Raw genomic sequence first — 20,805 nt, 5'->3', positions numbered from 1 at the left:
CATGGACTCGGTTACTCGGTATGTGTCTTAACCGGGGCTGGGTTACTTTCACAAAGGAATTAAATTAATCATTGTTAGTGGCTTAGTAACCATAAGAACACATCACGGTATAGAAGAACAGACAATAAAGTCTAAATTATCGCCAACCTAAGCCTAGTGTGAAACATTCCACTAAAATGTACATGCATGAACAGGTTTTTTGAACCTTTTTTAATATTATAAGAATATCGGTGGCCTAAACCGTGTTATAAAAATACAATATCTAAAGCCGATATTCACAATAATCTTGGATTATGCGATAATATCGCATCTTTGATATCGATATAATATTGGAAATATCGTAACAAAAACATCGATATTTGTTGTATCGTTGATGTCGATAATAGCGAAACACCCTTGCAGCCTACAAGTAAAAGCACGAGCTCCTCACGCAGCAACAAAATGGGGTGATCGCAACTGGCGGAGAGAAAGAGTGGGGGCAGAGCCGAGCTGTACCGATAAATCCCGAAAATTCGTCTACTGGTCAGAGCCAAGCAGTTTCGACAAACCCTGAACATGCGGCTGATAGCGACCTCAGTTCGGAATGGTTCTGATTTCTATTATTTATTACGAATTAATGAGTCGTTTTATATCCAAACATATCTGCAAAACATAGAAATTATATCGAATTAATTATATTGCGTAATATTGAAATTTCTTTATAACTCCAAAGACACTTTACAAAATGTGAGATGGAGCACAACGAATAAAGTGTCATAATTTCATCATATTATGCATATAGGCTTAAAACGACGGTAAATATATTTTTTGTGCTATTGGAAAGCTATTCCAATTAATAAGGCAAAAACAACATATTATAATGTGGAGTCCTTAATTGGTAGTAAATAAATTAATAATTACGCAACAAAAGCTGTAATAAGAGTTATGTAATAGCTGTAATAAACTAAGGGGATTAAAAAAGAAACTTGTGAGTAAATATTCAACCAAAAACATAATTATAGAAATATGACAAAATCAATGACAACTACCTGACTTAAATACCTAACATAGCACGTGACATCATTAATAAATACAAACTTTTCCTAATTATATTAATGTAACTGACAAATTAAGTTTAAGATCATATATGAGTATATGTTTGGTTTACAATTTTAAACTCTTATATTTATGTAAGAAATATTACACTTATATTACAGAAATATTTATGTAATACATATGATGAAAATAACTTAGTCCTACTCATCTCTAATGCTACGAATATAAAGATTTATGATACAATTACAATTACACTAATTTATATAATTTATTGAAGTCTGCCATTGTCACTCAGAAGGCTTAAGTCTAGATAAATTTCTAACTTTTTCTCCTCTGTGAGGCCTCTCTGCGAGGGGTTTTTGTTTTGTTTGGTGGAAAGAAAACGTCTCTGTTTAGTAACATTGGTATTGCCTGGTTGCCTTCTGTTACATTCTTCTTCCTAAAACATAAAGTCGATACATTTGACAAAATTTTCTGTGGCATAGTTTTGAGCTGCTATTACTTGTTTTAAATTTAATTCAATTTAAGTTTTACTACTAAACAATAAATAGTGGTTTAGTTAAAACTGCTCATTAAGTGATCGAACTTACCTTAACTGGTATCTGCGCAGTAGTGGCCATTGCATCTAATGTAGTTAACATTTGTGTGAAATGTTTATCAATATATCTTTTTGGTCTGAAGTAGCCTAGTTGTTTTTCTTTTCATGTATTCCATCAGGATGCCATTTTTCGTAAATTCTCTTTGTGCGAGCCTCGTCATTAGGAGTGTTGTTTTTGTCACATGAAATTTCTTTTAGTACTTGCTCTTTATTCAGTTCGTATTATCATCAATGTCAATTTTCAAAACCCCAGTCTCATACATTTCCAAAGGTGATTCATCAGTTTTGCTACAAAGTGAGCGAGCCACCAAATGGATATGCTTGCACATGTTGTTTTTTATACTATTGTCCATACACGAACATTGTATTCATGAAAACAGGAATTACAATGTAGGCACAAAAGTACACAACAGTTGCATTCTTTAACTATTTTACTGAATAAAATTCTTGTGCTTTAGGAGATAACACTGACCATTCATTTTCCAATGTAATGATGTTATAGTCGGCAATCTCATAGCTTTCTTTATGGCGTCTACGTAGAATTTTTAGTTTTGTAACTACTTTACCTTTTTCTTTTTTTAAGCGGTCAAAAGTTTGTCCCTAATCAGGTTTAGTAAAGCACATCAGGTTTTATCCAGTCTTTGCACTTTTTTTCTTCCAAATAAAAATATTTCAACACTTTGTTGAAGTTCTCTATAGACATATTAGTGTTTATGCCAGCATTCATGCGGTAGCAATACGCCCAAAGCTTAAAACGGTGGTTTTTACGTAATAATCTTTGAAATGGTTGCCGAAGACAGAAGTACAGGACACAAGTAACAAGCCTGCATCTTGTTCACTATCAAACTTTTTAAGGCTCCTTCCAGTAGGGTATGAAAAGTATTTATGTCCCTTTCTTGTAGCAAAGTTTTCAAAATTTTAAAAGTAGCATCTTTCTTTTCTTTTGACTGTATTTTGTTTAATTTCTTTTTCCACGCTCTCAGTACATGCCATGTACAAAATAATCTTACTTGCGCTGGACCCATGACCTTTACCCAGGCATTGTAAAAGGTTTCTTCCATGTCAGACATAAACACATACGTCTATACCTACAACATCTTTTATTTTTTGAAAAAATAAAGACATTATGTTGTCATCTCCCCTATTACTAAACATAATATCAGTTGGGAACCCTTCTCGGCTAACATCTAACTGTAAAATAGTATAGAGCTGAAAATTCAGCTTATTGATACTGTTTGTATCGTCTATACATATGGTTACTTTCCCATATTTATTAAGCAACACCTTTTGACCTTCTGACATATAAATCAGAACAAAATCGTCTTTTGTTAATTCGGAATAGCCATTCAATGTTTCTCCTTGTGGTTTATAAAACACACAAGTTGTATCTTTTGAGTCCTTCAGTTCACGATGTTACAAAACAATTTTATTGGTTTACATTTTAATACAAAAGATTCAATTAAAAAACTCAACTTAATTGTTGATTTTGTATTTTGGAGACCCTGAAGACCATTATTTAACTACTAGCCTATGCTAAGAACACAAGTCTCGAATCTGTTGAAAAGTTTAAATGTTTGCAGGCATGATTGCAAATGCTTACAATCACATTTGAGTGACTAAGAAAATTAAAAATGTACAATTAGATTGAGAATTCACTTGTAAACAAACAAATTTCTAAATTTTGCGAGTAGGGCTCTTTTTAATCCTCCTGGATGTTTAATCCACCCTCGAATGTTTTCTAGCTACGCCACTGTATGTAACGAGGTTACTTTGTTACATTAGACTTCCTTACATCTTTTAGTAGAAAGTACATTACTTTCACAACGAAGCTTGACTTAGAAAAGGAACAGAGAAGGAACGAAATGAACAACTCTTTTAAAATCCTGGACGAATCGAACGTAGAGATTGTCGACCTTAAAAAAAAACAGGTCCAATCGTTGCTTGACGAACTACGGCAGCGAGAGCTTCACATCTCAACGCTCATCGCCGAGAACAACACCTTGTCTGACGATGTTCGCAGTATTAAAGCCAAGCTTTTGTTGTCGTCCTGAGTCCAATGAAAAAAACGATTTAACTATAAAAAATCTCAGTTATAAGCTAGATTTATTAACTGCTGAACTCAGTGTAAATAGTATTAGTGACAAAAAATGTAGTTCTTACAAATGGTTGAGGAGCATATTATTTCGGATTATTTTTCAGCTATTGCTAATAGTGTGAAGGTGTAGAGATGAAATTTTTATTGTTTAGAGCCCAGCTGTTTCTCATTTGTTAAAAGTTGGTACACCTGAGGCGATTAATGACACTTTGTCAAACTCCACTTTCAATAATGCCAAGTATGTATTTCTTTGTGTAAATAACAGTGTTGATAAGCAGAGAGCTGACTCTGGAACACACTGGTCCCTTTTATTTATTGATCGAGGTGTATGTAAGGCTTACCACATTGACTCTGTTTTGGGTGTAAATTTGAGCTCAGCAGTAAACATTTTAAGAAATTTAAATGTACCTCAATCTAGTCTAGTAGAGATCAAATGTCAACAACAGGCGAATGATTTTGAATGTGGTCTCAATGTAATTGTCAATGCAAAATTCATTGTTAATTACTATTGTTCTCCTAGACGTAAGGAAGAATTCACTGATTGGTTCTATTGTAATGTTGTAACTTTACCTGACTGTCCATCACCTGCCCTCAACTCTGTCATACCTTCGAGCACTCCTTCTCACAACCAGTCGCAATCATCCCCCCCTCAGTTAGATAACAATACTCATACTACTAGCTGTAAAGTTGACACTGTAAAACTTGTTAGATGTAAAGGTGACAAGTGGAAACTTGTAAAATCAAATTCAAAGCGTAAACGATCTAAACAAACAAAACTTCCTCAGCAAGAAGTGTCAATCGAGTGCGGGAATAAATATGCCTGTCCTGAGTGATATTGATGTTTGACGACTGTACAGAGTTAAACACGACCCCTGGTGTATGCGGGACTTCTAAGCCAGCTAAGGAGCTCTCAGTGATATCTCATTCCTCTGTCTCTGTAACAGATCGAAATCAGCCAAAAGAGAAAAACATACATGCAAATAAAAGTAATGTTAGCGATAGCCCCTTGACTGTTAATGATATTTCATGTAATGAAAACCTAAGTTGTAATGAGTTACCTTTAAAATCATGTTTGATTATTGTGATTCGTTATTGAGATACTCGGGCAAGCAGTGTTCCGACTCAGGTGCTAACAATTGATATGAATCCTGGAGCCAGAATACGTACAATAAAGCAAAAACTTATGTCTTATCTTAAATGAAAAGCCTAAGGTTATTTATTTAAATGTTGGCACTAATGATGTACCCTTGTGCTATATGGTGGATCTGGTTATAACGGGGGTGTGGCAAACGTTTAATTCTAGATTCTATGGCAGATCTTTTGTATACTATTAAAACTAAAGTTCCCTACTTCTAAGGTATTTTTAAATTGTATTCCAATAAGGCGTGATTTTGAAGTATGGTACTCTGTGCATGTTGAATGAGCAGATAGAGTTGATGTGTTTTCAACTTTGGAGTACAGTATGTTGATTTAAACTTTTGCTTAAGACTGCGTCACCACCTTGCAAGGGATGGTAGACATCTGAATAAGGAGGGCAATTTTCTACTGGGTTTCATAATGCATCAGATTCTTTGTAAGATAAATGCTCATAAGGACGAAACACAATCCTTTGAACCAGGTACACCTGAACCTGATACTCCTACTGCTCCTGAAACTAAACCTTATACACCTGAACCCGAACCAGATACTCCTGCTCTCACGTCGGGAAACGATTCAACGCCTCATCCCAATCCCCCATCTTAGCACTACGTGACTTTTCCCCCGTTGCTTCTCTGCCTTGGACTTCAGTCCAGGTGATGTACGCAACGGATTTCATAATAGCTCCCTGAAGGTCCTTCATCAGAATATACGGGGTTTAAATTCTAATTATGAAACTCTCCAGCTTTTCAATTCAGGAAGAAAATCCAATGGTGGTGGTGTTATTAGTGAGCATCACGTTAACCAATTCGGCATTTTGCAATTGGATGGTTATGTGATGGCAAGTTCGTTTCTGTAGATCCGGAATGGAAAAGGGTGGAGTTGCTCTCTTCATTAAACCAGATGCTTCCTTTTCCCTTATTGATGTCTCTAACTACTGCGTTGAAGGTTTCTGTGAATTGGTGGCCATTTTCTGTTGAGCTAGGCAGTGGAAAACTTTATATAGTTGGGGTATATAGACCCCCCCTTAATTGCAAGGAGGTCTTCTACAAAAATATTTATGATTGTCTTTCACAGGTTATGAAAGGGAGTGCAAATACAATTGTCCTGGGCGATTTCAATATTGATTTAGCGGGTTCTTCCAACGACTCCAAAACTATATTAAACGATATGCTGTCCTTTGGTCTTCGCCAAACCATTCGTTTCGTATACACCGAGAGTTTAAGAAGTCTAGGACCCTGATTGATCATATATACACAGATATACCTGAACCCTGTTTTTCGAGCTCTGTTATAGTGTCATACTTAAGTGACCATCATGCACAGGCTGCAATTGTTGGCTCTCAATCATCTTCAAAGTCATCCCCAGCTCTTTTCCGCTACAACCGTGTTTTCTCAGAGGAAAACATTAGTCTCTTCAAATATTACTTGAATAAGGAAAACTGGGCTGATTTGTATTCATTGACTGACTTAAATGCAAAGTTTGAGCTGTTCTTGAGTCTCACATTGACTATTATTTTCGGCGTTTGTTTCCCCTTGGTCAAGAGAAAGGTCCCTTCAGAGAGTAGGGACAAGTGTAGGATTAAGCTAGATGGTGAGGCAATAAGGGTTAGGGAACAGTTAAGATCCTCTTTACTTGGAATCGAAAGATTTGCCTTCTGTCCACCCCCTTAGGCAAAGATATCTTGGCCTCAAGAAGTTGTATCGTAAGCTTATTCTGAAACTCAAGTCTGATAGTGTGGCTAAGCGGCTCAAATGTCATCTAATAAAACCAAAACACTTTGGGGATCGTTAATCAGAGTCGAGGTTCACATGACTTTAAAAAGTACCAAAAACCAGAAATCAGAATAATTTAGGAGAGGTTGTTAATGATCCCTCAGAAGTGTGTAATATTTTCAATGATTATTTTCTTAATGTGGGTGATAAGTCCAACAAGGTTCCGCCTAATATTAGCTCTTCTGCCTTGAGCACATGTCCTCTGAATTCGTTTTTTCTTGTCGCCTACTAATCCTATGGAAATTGCTGAGTCAGTTCGCAGCCTAAAATCAAAGAATTCCGCTGGTTCAGATGGAATATCATCTGCTTTGTTGAAAAACGTAGTCTTAGAGCTGGCAGAGCCACTCAGTGGAATTGATTAATCATTCATTTTCAATGGGTATATTTCCTGACTGTTTGAAACTCGCTATGGTCACCCCTTTGTACAAGAAAGGCTGCAATCTGGACTGTTCAAATTACAGGCCGATTTCTGTAGTTTCAACCTTTCTCCTAAAGTTATAGAGAAAATAGTATTAAAAAGGCTTTGGAGTTTCCTACAACACAACAAGCTGATGTTTCAACATCAATATGGGTTCACACCCAAGGGAAAAGTACTGTTGACGCAATGTTTCTGTGTCGTGCAGAACATTGTTTGATACTATTGACTCGGGTAACCGGTCTAGTGGCTTATTTTTTTGATTTAACTAAAGCCTTTGATTTAGTTGATCACGTTCTTCTTCTAAATAAATTGTCTATCATGGGGATTAGAGGTGTCGCACTTCAGTGGTTTCAATCATATCTGGTCAAAAGGGCACAGTTTGTTAAGGTGAGTTTCTATTGATGCGTCAAATAACATCTGCAATAGTTTTTCCACGAAAGGAACTATCAGCAAGGGCGTGCCCCAAGGTTCAATTTTGGGCCCTGTCCTTTTTTTAATCTTTATCAACGATCTTTGTAAGGGCTTAACTGTGCCAAACTTGTGCCTGTATGCAGATGACACGTCACTAACGTTTTCTAATTCCTCCAGAGATCACCTGGAACTCGACACATTCTTAGAAGGGAATGCAACTTGTTAATTGGCTTGAGCAAAACAGTCTTCAGGTAAATGTCTCAAAAACTACACTCATTGAATTTTCAATTAACAGCCATTCAAGCAAAAGTTTGCTCAGTATTCATTTGGGTGATGAAGCTGTTTTCTCAGAATGCTCCGTAAAATTTCTTGGCCTTATTATTGACTGCAAATTTGTCTTTCCATCTCCACATAGAGCATGTATGTAGGAAGCTGAGTCAGGGTATTTTTGTGCTCAGAAATCTGGCTCGTTTCGCATCAACTGAAATTCTTACTGCTACTTATTATGGCATCATCTATCCATTCATATCTTACGGGGTTTCCATTTGGGGTTCTGAAAGCACCAAAAACTAAGTCTGTGTTTAGGCTTCAAAAGAAAGCTTTAAGAATAATTTATCATGTCCCATCCAGAACCCCATGTGCTAACCTTTTTTTCCTCCAACAAACTTTTAACTTTTTCCTTCCATTTATATTCTGGAAACCTTATCATTTCTTCATAAAAACTTTCACCTTTTTTAATAGATTTTTTCCGACTCACATGTATGGAACAAGAAGTAAACCCAGATGCATTATGAATATCCCGCCACACTCCACCTCATTTTTTGAAAATCATTTAAAATATTCAGCAGTAATTCTTTTTAAACAGTCTTCCATTAAGCCTTAAGATTAGTCCAAGATTACACAGTTTTTTTAGAAAAAAATTGAAATGGTTGTTGATCGAGAAGGCTTACTATTCTGTTAAGGACTTTTTAGCTGATAAGATAGTGTAAACTTGAAAAAGTAAAATTATTTTATTGAGAGACATTATTATATTTTGTTATGATTTGTTGACTTGGCATATACATTGTTAACTCTGTCTACATGCTGAATAAAGAATTTGAAATTTGAATTTGAATTTGAATTTGAATTTGAATTTGAATTTAGTGTCTTTCGATACTCCATTGTATTGGTTTATTTGTATGTAGACAAGATTAATTGCCTGTCATTAATTACGTTGTAAAATCAAGGTTTAATGAAATCAATTTAATTGTGTTGCATCCTGCAACATCCAGCTTTGAAAATGTAATTTAAATATATGTATGCTGTACTAAACTACGGAAAGTGGTTTGAAAATACAGTGATCATTTTAATAGGTTTGCCAGGTACTGAACTAAATTAAATTCAGAGGAGTACGGAGCGAGAACGCGTGGACTGCTCATTCCACACTATTCCAATACACGGGCTATCTGTAGTGGTGGGAATAACTGAATGAAAATAACTGGTTAGTTCGGTTATTTTATTTTAACCGATTAGTCGGTTATTTTTGCTGCATCCAGTTAAATTAGTCTATAGACTAATTTTTCTATAAGTTAACTGATTGTGCAGACTTAGTCTGTACTTGAATTAGTCGGTGATTCTGATCGGTTATTTTAAATTAGTCTTTAGATAAGTTTTTCTACCGACTAGTTTTTCTATAAGTTAACTGGTTGTAAAGACTTAGTCTATATTTGAATTAATCGTTGATTCTGATTGGTTATTTTAAATTAGTCTTTAGATTAGTTTATCTACCGAATAATTTTCTGTAAGTTAACTGGTTGTGCAGACAGTCTATACTTGAATTGCTCGTTTATTATAATAAGTTATTTTTATTACTGAAATATCGTTCTTTAGCGATAAACTTTCGGTTAACTTTGGTGATTCGTAATTAAAATAAATTATAATTTTGCAATTTGAACGGTAATTATCTTGTAGTGTTATAGATGATATATGATAATATAACATTTTAAAATGTTATGACTATAACGTATGCACAGAAAAAAGTAATAATACAATTACAGAATTTCGTTTTCAATTACGGTTCTGCCAGTGCGGGTTTGCTTGGAATTTTTTGATTGTATATTCAGGTCCGAACTCAGACCGGGTTTTCGTACAATTTCTTCCGGAGCCAGTCACACGTCTATATGAAGGGACTGTGTCTGGTGGGGGGACACGACGGGGCCCGACCGAATATCTTTACCAGGGCTCGCCAAAGCTAAGTACGGCCGTGAGTAAATTGGCCGCGCCGCGTACAGTTCGAGGACTTTAGCTGTGCGCGTGACCTTGAGTGTGTGGTGATAGGCGGGAGGGGTGGCGGGTAGCATTATGCGCTGCGTCCCGAAAATATTTCCTGTGACTCATGGGTAAAACCCTCCTTTCAGGAATCGTATTGGCCCGAATAACTTATCACACTCGCTAAAATGAGTCTGTTTTGTAAAAGTGCTGATTGTGGTGGAATTAAATAATTAGAGGAAACCAAATAATGGGAATAATATGACTTATCCTTGTTTTTCAGTTGTTATAGTGCTGTCTAACGTGTTTTTGAAAATAACGTATTTGTCAATTTTATCTGTAAATCAAAATCGTGAGTTTAAAGTCGATAAAGAGATTGTTGCGCCTTCATCTCAGCGGCTAGCACGTAAACGCAACCCTCCACACAGATAGCGTTTGTTTGTTGAGAGGGTAAGTATCTGGGTCCTACGAGCACAGCTAAATTCCTCCAACTGTACCTGTCTCAACAGGAATGGTTCATTCCCCCACCACCACCATCCCTTTGACTCTCCATACCTATCAAAGAATATAAATAATCAGTTCAGTTCGCACCTACTTATCTCCAATAGAAGATCTTCCTTTATCAAACTTTGATGTTTGATTTTTTATAAGACATAAATAAAATAATTGTGTAGGTATTATGGTTAAGGTGTTTCGTGAATAATAGTGTTTTGTTTAAATACAAAAATGAAATGCGTTATATTGAGAGTAAGTTAAGCAGAGCATTAGGCTAATTGTTTAGGTGTAATTGTTATCTGTAAATAAACTCTGAAATTGTGTACTAAAATGTGGATTGAATTTAAAAGGTAATCGGTTATTCATTCGACTAAAATAACCGATTAACGAGAAAAATAACTGACTGGTTAGTCGGTTATAAAATCCATTCGGTTATCCCATCACTAGCTATCTGTAGTTGGCAGGAGGGGCCCCTCCATCCCCACTCTTTCTCAACGACAGTTGCGATCACCACATTTTGTTGCTGCGTGAGGAGCTCCTAGTGGATAGCTGCTGGCTAAGTGGATGGATAATGAAAGGAAAAGGCCTATTTATAGAGAACTGATTAACTTATTCAAGGTTCTAGGGTTATGTTATGTGTAAACAGATGTAACTTAATGGTGTTACAATTTTGATTTATAAAATATAGTATCAGTGATTTGTTTTGAACAATCGCTTCTAAAGTTGAAATCAAAGTAAATGTTACTGAGCAGTGAGAATGAAGTGGTTGGAATTGAATAGTATCTTTCATTCTGCTGTATATTTTTGTCATTAGTGAGTGACTAGGTTAACAGTGAAGACTACTTTTCATGTGTTTAAAGTGTTTATGTGAACTCATCAGCGAAGGTATATTTGTGTTCACACACACACACTTAATATTAGAGTATCCTTATAATATATAATAATATGAAAAATCGCTTCTAAAGTTGAAATCAAAGTATGTTCGATTGTTACTGAGCAGTGACAATGAAGGTTGGAATTGAATAGTATCTTTCATTCTGCTGTAGCCTATATTATTGTCAATAGTGTCTAGGTTAAACGATGAAGGCTTTACCTTTCTCATGTTTAAGTGTTTATGTGAACTCATCAGCAAAAGTTTATTTTTATTCATACTCACACTTAATAATATTTAGTATTTTATTCAAGACCCTTTTGCGATAGCCTTGTAACAGGATCACAAACTGTGTTAATTAGACTAATACAATTTGAAATCTAGGGTTGGAAATAACTGATTTACCTACATAGTATTCTTAAGTTATATATGCCTAAATTGTAGCCCAACTGTTTGTAGGGTATCTATTTGGTTAAAGGCCGACCTGGCAAATCACGAATATGACGGTATTAATGTATTCTGCTCCTCCTGATCAAAAATAGGCTATATGGGATGACAAATAACATGATATTAGAGGGTACATTCATAAATGGTTACGTTTTTAATATGTTAATGCTCTTTTTGTGTGCTGTGTGTCTCGATATCTGTATACAATGTTTTCTGCGGCCCGGACTGATAGCGTATCTGTTATCTGAACGTTCTGGGGCTGTGATCCAGTGATTCACAAGATATCATGTACTGTAGTTCGGATTATGCTTGTCAATTATGGATTAACCATCCACTAATTCCACGAAATTGTAGTGAATTGTGTTTGTTGGAGTGTTTTGTCGGGCATGTTAGGAGTTAGTTAAAAATGTTCAAATATCACAAAATGCAGTGTTTTTAAATGTGCGCTTAAATCTAAAATCTTCTATAACTATAGCTCTATTAGTGTCTATTATAGCTGAGAGAATTTAGAGAGATTTATTGGCTATAATTTGATACCCTTGAACTTGAAAACTGTAGGTAAAAATAATTTTTTTTTAAATATAAAAATATGTTTTTGAGAAATTTTTGAGCTTTTGTTTTTTAATTAAAATATTAGCATATATATATATATTTTAAGCATATATTTTAAGCATTTTTAGCATATATATATATATATATATATATATATATATATATATATATATGTTTTAATACATGATTTTGTGAGTACACCATAAACATTTCAGAGTTGGACCATGATGAGATCAGGAGATATGTTAAAAATACATCAGTGGTATCAAAACATTTACAGCGTTATTGGTTTAGTATTCTGTACAGTCTGCTTCTAAGATATAATTACAAATGGTTAAATTTGTGTCAAATCCACTTTCTTTGTCGTAAAACAAAAAATAATGGAAACTAGTTTAAAAAAATAGGTATTTTGAATAGTTAAATATACCGTAATTAAAAAATAAAATAAAAGGGATTTTAATTTAATTTTAAATTATCATGATCTCATTCGGGAATTTTTATGGTGTAATCACAAAATAATGTATTAAAAATATAAATAAATTTGTAAGAGGTATTGTTGAGAGTTGGGAGTTGTTTTTGGGAAATTTTTAAATGTATAGTTCGGGCTTGTGGTACCTCATTTTAATGATCTATTGACACAGATCATTAAAACAACGTTTTAAATTGTATTACTATGAACATTTACACACTGCTAAAAATTTTAACAAAGCTTTAATTGGTTTTTATTGAACAACTTATGAAACTCCAAATGTTACCCAAAATAGTTGAGGACCCTTCCAAAAAGTAACTAAGGAAATTCATTTCCAAAAAAGTATTAACATTTAAAATTTATTTACATATTTTGAAAATAAAAAAAATGTTTATAATGAAAAAATATTAAATACAACTCTATGGTTTGCATTACACCAAATTAAAGGTAGTAAAAAAATTAAATGTTTTTATTTAAATTTTGGCTTTATCCCAAGAGGTTACGGTTCTGTTACGACAACTGCTCAGGACAGAATAAAAATAAAATCCTATTATCTTTATGGATATACTTGACTGCTATTGGAGTATATGATGAGATTAATCATAAGGTTTTAGTTTGGACATTCCTTCATAAAGTGTGACAGGGATTTTTCAATAACAGAGAAGAGAAAAAACTTACTAAGTGCCTGTGTTCCAGAGGACCTAAAAACTATGATAGAAGGAAGAAAATCCGTTTTTGGTCAACATGGTGGTTGAGGCAAATTATTTAACTGCAAAAAGGCAGCAAATAATTTTTTAAACACTAAAAATGTAAATAGTTAAAAAACTTCTTGGATAAAAGTAATACAAAGTGCTCCAGGTGTCATTAAAGTGAAAAAGACTTTCAATTATATTGAACCATGGACTAAAATAAGTATATTTAAAAAAGGTTTTACACTTGAACAAGTATTGCAAACTGAGATACCTTTGTTGTCTTGCCAATCTCAAATTTCTCAGGCCAAGAGGAATAGCTATAATACAATTCTTGGTTAAACCTGAAGATGAGGTTTTAAAACTAATTTCATTGTAAGAAACGGACACACTAATTTTTCATTATTAGTTTCATTCTGTCAAAAGTAAAAACAATCGTGTTTTCAAGATCTCTACGGTAGACATAAGTTAAAATCTTTGTTTTTTTGTGTGTTTTGTGTAAAATAAAAACTCAATGCTGAACTGACCGTTGGTGAGTTATTGATTACAGACTTTTTGTCTATTTTGCAACATACTTTATATCTTTCACTTGCTTGATAGACAGATATATGGATTACTTCACTGCTTTTAAATACAGATTACCTCATTTTATAATATGTTATAATAGAACAGAGAAGGTTATTTTTGACGATGGAAGGATTGTGAAGGAAACAGGATTTTTCCGGACATTTGCCATCGTTCAGTGAAACAATAAATCAGTAACACTACGTTTCGAGATCTGCAATCTGATCTCTTCTTCAGGTAAAGAACTAACCTAATACATAATTACAAACTAGGTTAAATTAAACAAATCTTACCAAAGCGTTGTGGCACGCCTAAGTCAGGAATCACAACCTACATGTTGTTTGTCAACTTCACTAACTCTATAAATATGCACTTAATAAAAAACTATACAAAACACTAATCATTAAAACTAAACTACGGAATACAGGTCACAATACGTCTTCATTCGTCTACTAACCACCTATGACCTAGGTGTGCCACAACGCTTTGGTAAGATTTGTTTAATTTAACCTAGTTTGTAATTATGTATTAGGTTAGTTCTTTACCTGAAGAAGAGATCAGATTGCAGATCTCGAAACGTAGTGTTACTGATTTATTGTTTCACTGAACGATGGCAAATGTCCGGAAAAATCCTGTTTCCTTCAGAACAGAGAAAATTTCCAGGACTTTAATATAATAATGTATTAAATAGGTATAAGTTCCATGATACAGATTTTAAAAAGTTCTTTGGCATGCATAGCCTATTTTATGATACAGTCTGTAGAGATGGGACTGACTAGATTTTTCTATTTTAATTGTAATTTTTACCATGTATTTACACATTTTAAAATTTATCTCACTATAATTTACTTTTAAATAATTTAACTAATTAGTTTTAGATTTTTAAATTTACGTAAAATACTAACTGTAGAAAAAATTCAATTATCTCAAAACTATAAAAAATGGCACTTAGACCCCTATTTGCTTTAAGTATTGGTATATATATGTGTATGTCAGTATGTATGTTACAATTTAATTGGCTATACGTATGTTTGTTTCAGCTAGTAATGGCATCACATTATACATATGACTGTGAACAGAGGCTTTACAATGAAGAAGAAGAACGGCTTACGCTTGCATTCGAAAATTTGGATCACATACCACCCTCAATAACTAATCATTTTTCCAGTACTATTAAAATTCTAGACCTGAGTCACAACAATTTCAGGTAGCTATTTGAATTTTGAAATATTTTGTTATAAACAATAAGAAAACTGATTAATTTTGGACTTTGTGCATTTAGTATTACCTCAAGAACAGAAACTTTTTGATAGTTTTATTAGTAAAAACAAAAGTGAACTTTTCAATGTTTATTAATAAATGATTTACACATTTAAACAGCTTACTTTACAAGATAATACTCATATTTGTTGGAAATTCTCTTCCACTACATTGATCAGTTATAACACAGATATCATATACTACTTTTTATGTATGCCACATGAAAGAATACATCTTAAGCTTTAAAATAAAATAGTCTTGAAATTTATCATATTTTTAAAAGGAAACTATAAATTGTTATTTAAAACTAGTGAAATTCCTCTTTGAACTGGCTAGGATTCTTTCTTAGCATTTGGTAAATTAATGGCGGGACTTTTGAGTCACAACCAGCCATTATGTCTCGGGACTTTAGAATTATATTAGGAATATATTGTGCTCAGGACCCTAAGGGTTAATCTGTTAATTGCTCCTTTAATAGAATATGATGATAATGAGTAGCTTAATTTAACTTACAGCATAAAAGTCATAGATTTTCAGTTCTGTACAGTTGATAACTGAAAACTTCCCTCACCCTAGACGGATATATTAGAATGATAGACTCTGACTAAAATGCCTAATAGAGTTATATCCGATATTATAGATCTCTTGGAGAGTTTTTAAGTTCACAAAAGGCCTTCGAAATGCCCGGTGCATGCTCCATGCTTATCACGGTTGCCAAGGAATTATTTATAAACGACCTTCACTCTGCGGCAGGGAGAGTGGAGTGCCCTTTGTCTAACTCTGACCACCTGCTCGTCAGTTCTGCGTCTCTTACAGAGCCATAACCAAACATTTCCATGGCGTGTATTACTGCTTTCTCGGTTGTCACAAGGTAGTGTTGTGATTTGTTTAAAATATTTATCTTGTTTTTATAGTAAACTGTACTTAAAATTTTCAGATTAATTACAGTTTAATTAAACTGAAAAGTAAAATTACAATTTAAGTAAAATGCCCTGTTTTATACTTTTTTTGCTTTTACCTTTTTTAATTTATTTATAATAAAAAATAGCTTTGAACTTAAAGAAACAAAATTGTTTTACTTGTCTTGGCTTTATAGAAAAGAATGGATTTATTAGTGGTGTGCGAAGGGTTGATAGTTTTAAACATGATACAAACTTCCTGTTACTATATAAATTTAAAAATTGGAATTCATTCTACATAGTTCCCTCACCATTAAAATGTTGGTTGATAGGTCTCAAATTTAATCCAGAGTTTGCCGCTGAGTGTAATATATGATTAATAGAAATAAGTTATTAGAGGATTGAATTGAGAATAAGATATCAACCCAAAACATTCCAAAGTTACAGTCAACATACTATAAAGTATACAGCAGGTGTCTTCTTATTAAAATATTTTGAATAAAGTATAAAATCGATTATATTTGTTTGGTAAAGTTAAATATTGATTAGTATTACATTTTGTTTTCAGTAATTTGTCTTTCTTGCAACACTTCCCCATGCTGACCTCTCTTATATTGGACCACAATCTGGTAAATTCGTCAACCACATTCCCTACTATGCAGCAGTTAAAGATTCTCTGGCTCAACCACAACCGGATATCTCAGCTGTTTCCTTTCATTCAACGATTGAGGGCTGCATTTCCCTCACTAATATTCCTCAGCCTCATGGCAAATGAAGCTGTTCCAGTCAATGTTGATGGCTCCACCTTTTATCAACACTTGCAGTACAGGTAACAGAATAAAAAAAATTTTGAATTAAGTTTTTCTAGTTCTTAAATTTGATTCAGTACCCCACACTCTTGATGAAAGCATATTATAGGTTATCTCAGGAGGGCTAGGAGGGGTAATTTTTGAACTGGCAGTTAAAATGTCTTATTGTGTCAGATAATGTTTGGTTGCTTTATGTGCTTTTTGCAAAAGTAGTATTAAAAATACATATTTATTACAAACTAACATATTTGAAATAATTTTTTTTACAGAAATAAAGCATATGTAATCACTTTATAAATTATTTTGTTTGACAAACAGTTATTTTAAATACATGTTTTTACTAAAAATAAAGAGATGCCTTGAACCTGGCAAAGAACAATTTTTTTAGTAAATATATATTTTTGAGACAGCCAACTGTTCCTAAATTTTATTTTGTTTTAGAATATGTATATTGCTTTTTGTGTTTTTTACAAAAAATATGAAATCCTAAAATGTAAACAGAGCACAAACTACTAATTTTCTTACCATAGGTAAAACTTTTCAATAATTCAGAAAAAGTTTTTAAATTAACATTTTCAAATTTATACTAAATCTTATATTAAAATCATGAATAATACTACTACCTGGTTATTGTAAAATATCTTAATAAATATATATTTAGTACAATAGCCTACATTTTGTTTACATTGGTTTATGATATTTTACAAATATTTACGATATATATCAAAATATTTACTAAAAGCTTTCTATAATACTTGGTATTTTTATGTAATGCCAGTTGTGTCACTAAACAACATTTTGGTACAAGAATAACTTGATTTAACACGTTACATTACATAATTTTTAAATCATAGTTTATAGTGATGTATTGCTTGTTCATAAAATAAAATTATAAACTTGGCATCATGGCATATCGTGGCAATATGGGAAATGATTCATTTAGAAGATCTTATTAATACGCATCTAAAACACTTTGGTATTAATAAGATTCACAGAACATGAAACAGAAATCTGCTGTTTTAATTTATCTGTGTGCAGAATCACAAACTATGGATTACACAATACAAGCGCACTACACATAACATGCCATTCACATCACACTAGGTGAGTGATTGACGAAGCACTTAATATCGGCACATTCTGTAGCAGTACATCTAAAACAATAATCTGGACGGCGATGGTTGAGAGAGGGTCGGAACAAACACCTTCGGCACAGTGATTTTGTTCTAGATCTCAAAGTGTTATAGGCCAAACATTATAGGTGGAGGGAGTGTGTGAATGTGCTCATTTGTTTAAAAGTGGACAAGCAAACAACCACAACAAAGAAAGGAGTGGTAGGCAATCAATGGTGAGTGATGAACTTTTCAAGATCAACAAAACAGTTACAGATCTAACGTTATACAATCTCTGAGCTGATTATCATCTCTTTATGCACATGAAAGAGTGGCTTAACTCTCAGCGTTTCAATGACAATGATGAACATGTTTTAAAGACATTAGTTAATGGTGCAGGCCACAGAATTCTTTTAAGAAGACGTTTCTAAGTTAATCAAAAGATATGATAAATGTTTAAATCTTAATGGCAATTTATTATATAGAAAAATAAAGGAAACATGTAGTTTTCAAATGTATAAAATATGTTTATCGGATTGGGTGTTGTTATAATAAACCAAATGGCGGTTACTTTTGGAATAACCCTTGTGTACACAAAGCAATCTCTGAAACAGGTAAATCAATGATATAAAAAAAAAATAAACATTTAAATATTTAACGTAATGTACATGCTGGATTAGCAAGCAATTCGGTCTGTTGATGAGTTTTATATTCCTGTACTATCAACATTTTTGCCCAGTTTTCTCTTTCTCAGCCAGACAATCGAGAAATATTATATTGGTCGATTGTATGATGGATCGATGTTGTACTTTACCTTAATTATAGTTTTTTTAAGGTTAAAAAAATTTACTCAGATTAAATCTTTTCTGATAGTTACAATTTAAACATTGTTAAACACAAATAAAATAATGGGGAAATCAAAACTTTTAAATTCAAGCTGATTTTCCCTACTCACTGACTTGGTATGAATCTTTAGAAAATATTCAGTTAAAAAGATATATATGATTTTCAGTCATTAAAAATGAGTTGTTTTGTATTGTGAAGTGAAGAACTTAAGATGTACAATTTTTCAAATGAGGAGTTTGACACCTGAATATTAATATAATAATAGATTTAAGATATCTGTAAGTTTAAAAAATATAACTCAATTGTAACATGTACTACTCTCTATCTACATTTAGGTGCTTGAAAGTTATTAAATTTTACTTGCTATTACTGTACCGCTTTTTGGTATTGTTTCCATCCAAATTATATGTACTTACAGCAACTGTTTTAAACGTATCATATTAAATGGGGTATTTAACAATTACGTAACGTTTTGGTCTAGTACCTACATATAAAAATAAATGAACAAACTCTCAACCACTTGACAAAGAATTTCCGATATATCTGAAGCTATTTAATAATTCGTTTACACTTTGATCAAGTGTCCACAAAAAACTATAGGTACACAACCATAGTAAGGAAATATAGTGTTTTTTTTTAAATTAATATTTGACTGACAGTTCTTACGTTCTATGTATGAGTTCATTCACTGTGATGTGTCTATTCATTAACTACAGTTGAATGGAATATTATTTACTAATGATTTTTACAATTATTATTTACAACTTTGGCTGAGTATTTAGGGATGCCTCTACCATCATACTGATGAATGGAATTTGATCTCTGTTTGCCTGTATGCAAGATAAGTATCTGACTAGTTGTCCTAGAGGGTTGAAATTTGGTATGGAAGTTGAGTTCTACTACCTTTCTGTTGATATTGAAAATGGCTCATCTCTGTCTTTATTGTTATTATTGATAAAATGGGGTGGCCGGAGCATGTATATGGTAGTTAGAAAGTTTCTATTAACTTAATTTCTTGCCAGTTTGTTAAGGTTGTCTATATGTCAGTAATGCACAATCAGACTGCTAGGTCACATGAGTATGATCATTTCCTGTTTTTGGCCAGGGCTGCAATAACACAGTCTGCTTGCCCCTTCTCCCTAGAACTCCGAGTACTGGGGAATAGTTATCTTTGTCCCACCTGCTCTCCATCTTTCTCTTTCAACCCTAGAAGAGAAATTGGAATTGGAAATTTCTTTAGTGGCAGGGCATTTTTTCATGTTTTTTTAAGCCTTCTTTCAATTGGTGACTACCCTCAAACTCATGACATAATGCTAACCTTAAAACCATGCATTCTATAAAATAATAGCCCAGAAGCTGGCGGTCATTCCTCCCCCCTCCACCCAGTTCGTATTAAATATTAGAATCTAAGGTAAGCAATTTATTATTCACTTCATCCTGTTTCAGAAAAATATAATGATATCCAAGTTCTCTTGAAGAAATATTAAATATATTGTAAGAACCACAAATAGTACATGAAAGGATAAATTTGTTACTGTGGCTGCAATCATTTAAAAAAATTACAAATATTATAAATTTTATACTAAATCTTTTCAAAATTTAGAGAATTATGTCCACTGCAAAATAATAAATAAATTATTGTTCATTGCCCCTGGTATCCTGCAAATGTAGACTCGCAGGTGCATAGGTTTCAAAAGTGGTGTTGATAGTGTCAGGTTTCAAAAGTTTCTTCTTATGTAAATTTTGATATAGATATATGTCACTGATTATATCAATTTTGTAATAAATAAATATTAATTTTGAATGTTTGCTAAAATATTAGCTTAGTTTGGGGTTCTAGAAAGTATAAAAGGCACATAAGTGTCACTGTCAAGACCTAGGTGTCTGAATCTGACAGGTCAACGAGTTCCTTAATGTCAGACAACCTATCAGCAAAATTGTAGAATTTTACTAAAATGAGAGCCTAAATCAAAGCTAAAACTAACATAATAAACCATACCCATGATATATCATTAATATTGTAGCTTCCGAACATTTTCACTGCACTGCACAACAGCCTAGATCGACCTAGGTGTA

At 33.1% G+C, this 20,805-nt stretch overlaps 1 protein-coding gene across 2 annotated transcripts in view; it reads left to right on the top strand.

Annotated features, from left to right (window-relative positions):
• The first annotated feature begins 10,725 nt into the window (after positions 1 to 10,725).
• The window catches only part of LOC124368989 (leucine-rich melanocyte differentiation-associated protein-like), a 30,894-nt gene continuing 20,814 nt past the window's right edge, over positions 10,726 to 20,805 (top strand). Inside the window, exons 1-3 of one of the 2 annotated variants that reach the window (XM_046826576.1) lie at positions 10,726 to 11,096; positions 14,848 to 15,010; positions 16,531 to 16,791. In XM_046826576.1, the coding sequence (XP_046682532.1) occupies positions 11,060 to 11,096; positions 14,848 to 15,010; positions 16,531 to 16,791 (461 nt within the window). In that variant the 5' untranslated portion in view covers positions 10,726 to 11,059. Of the gene's footprint in view, positions 11,097 to 14,843; positions 15,011 to 16,530; positions 16,792 to 20,805 lie in introns of both variants that reach the window. The other variant, XM_046826578.1, reaches the window with a different exon arrangement.

This window comes from Homalodisca vitripennis, chromosome X (assembly GCF_021130785.1).
Source record: "Homalodisca vitripennis isolate AUS2020 chromosome X, UT_GWSS_2.1, whole genome shotgun sequence".
Classification (NCBI taxonomy): Eukaryota; Metazoa; Arthropoda; class Insecta; order Hemiptera; family Cicadellidae; genus Homalodisca; species Homalodisca vitripennis.
This window is presented reverse-complemented; position numbering and strand designations above follow the sequence as displayed.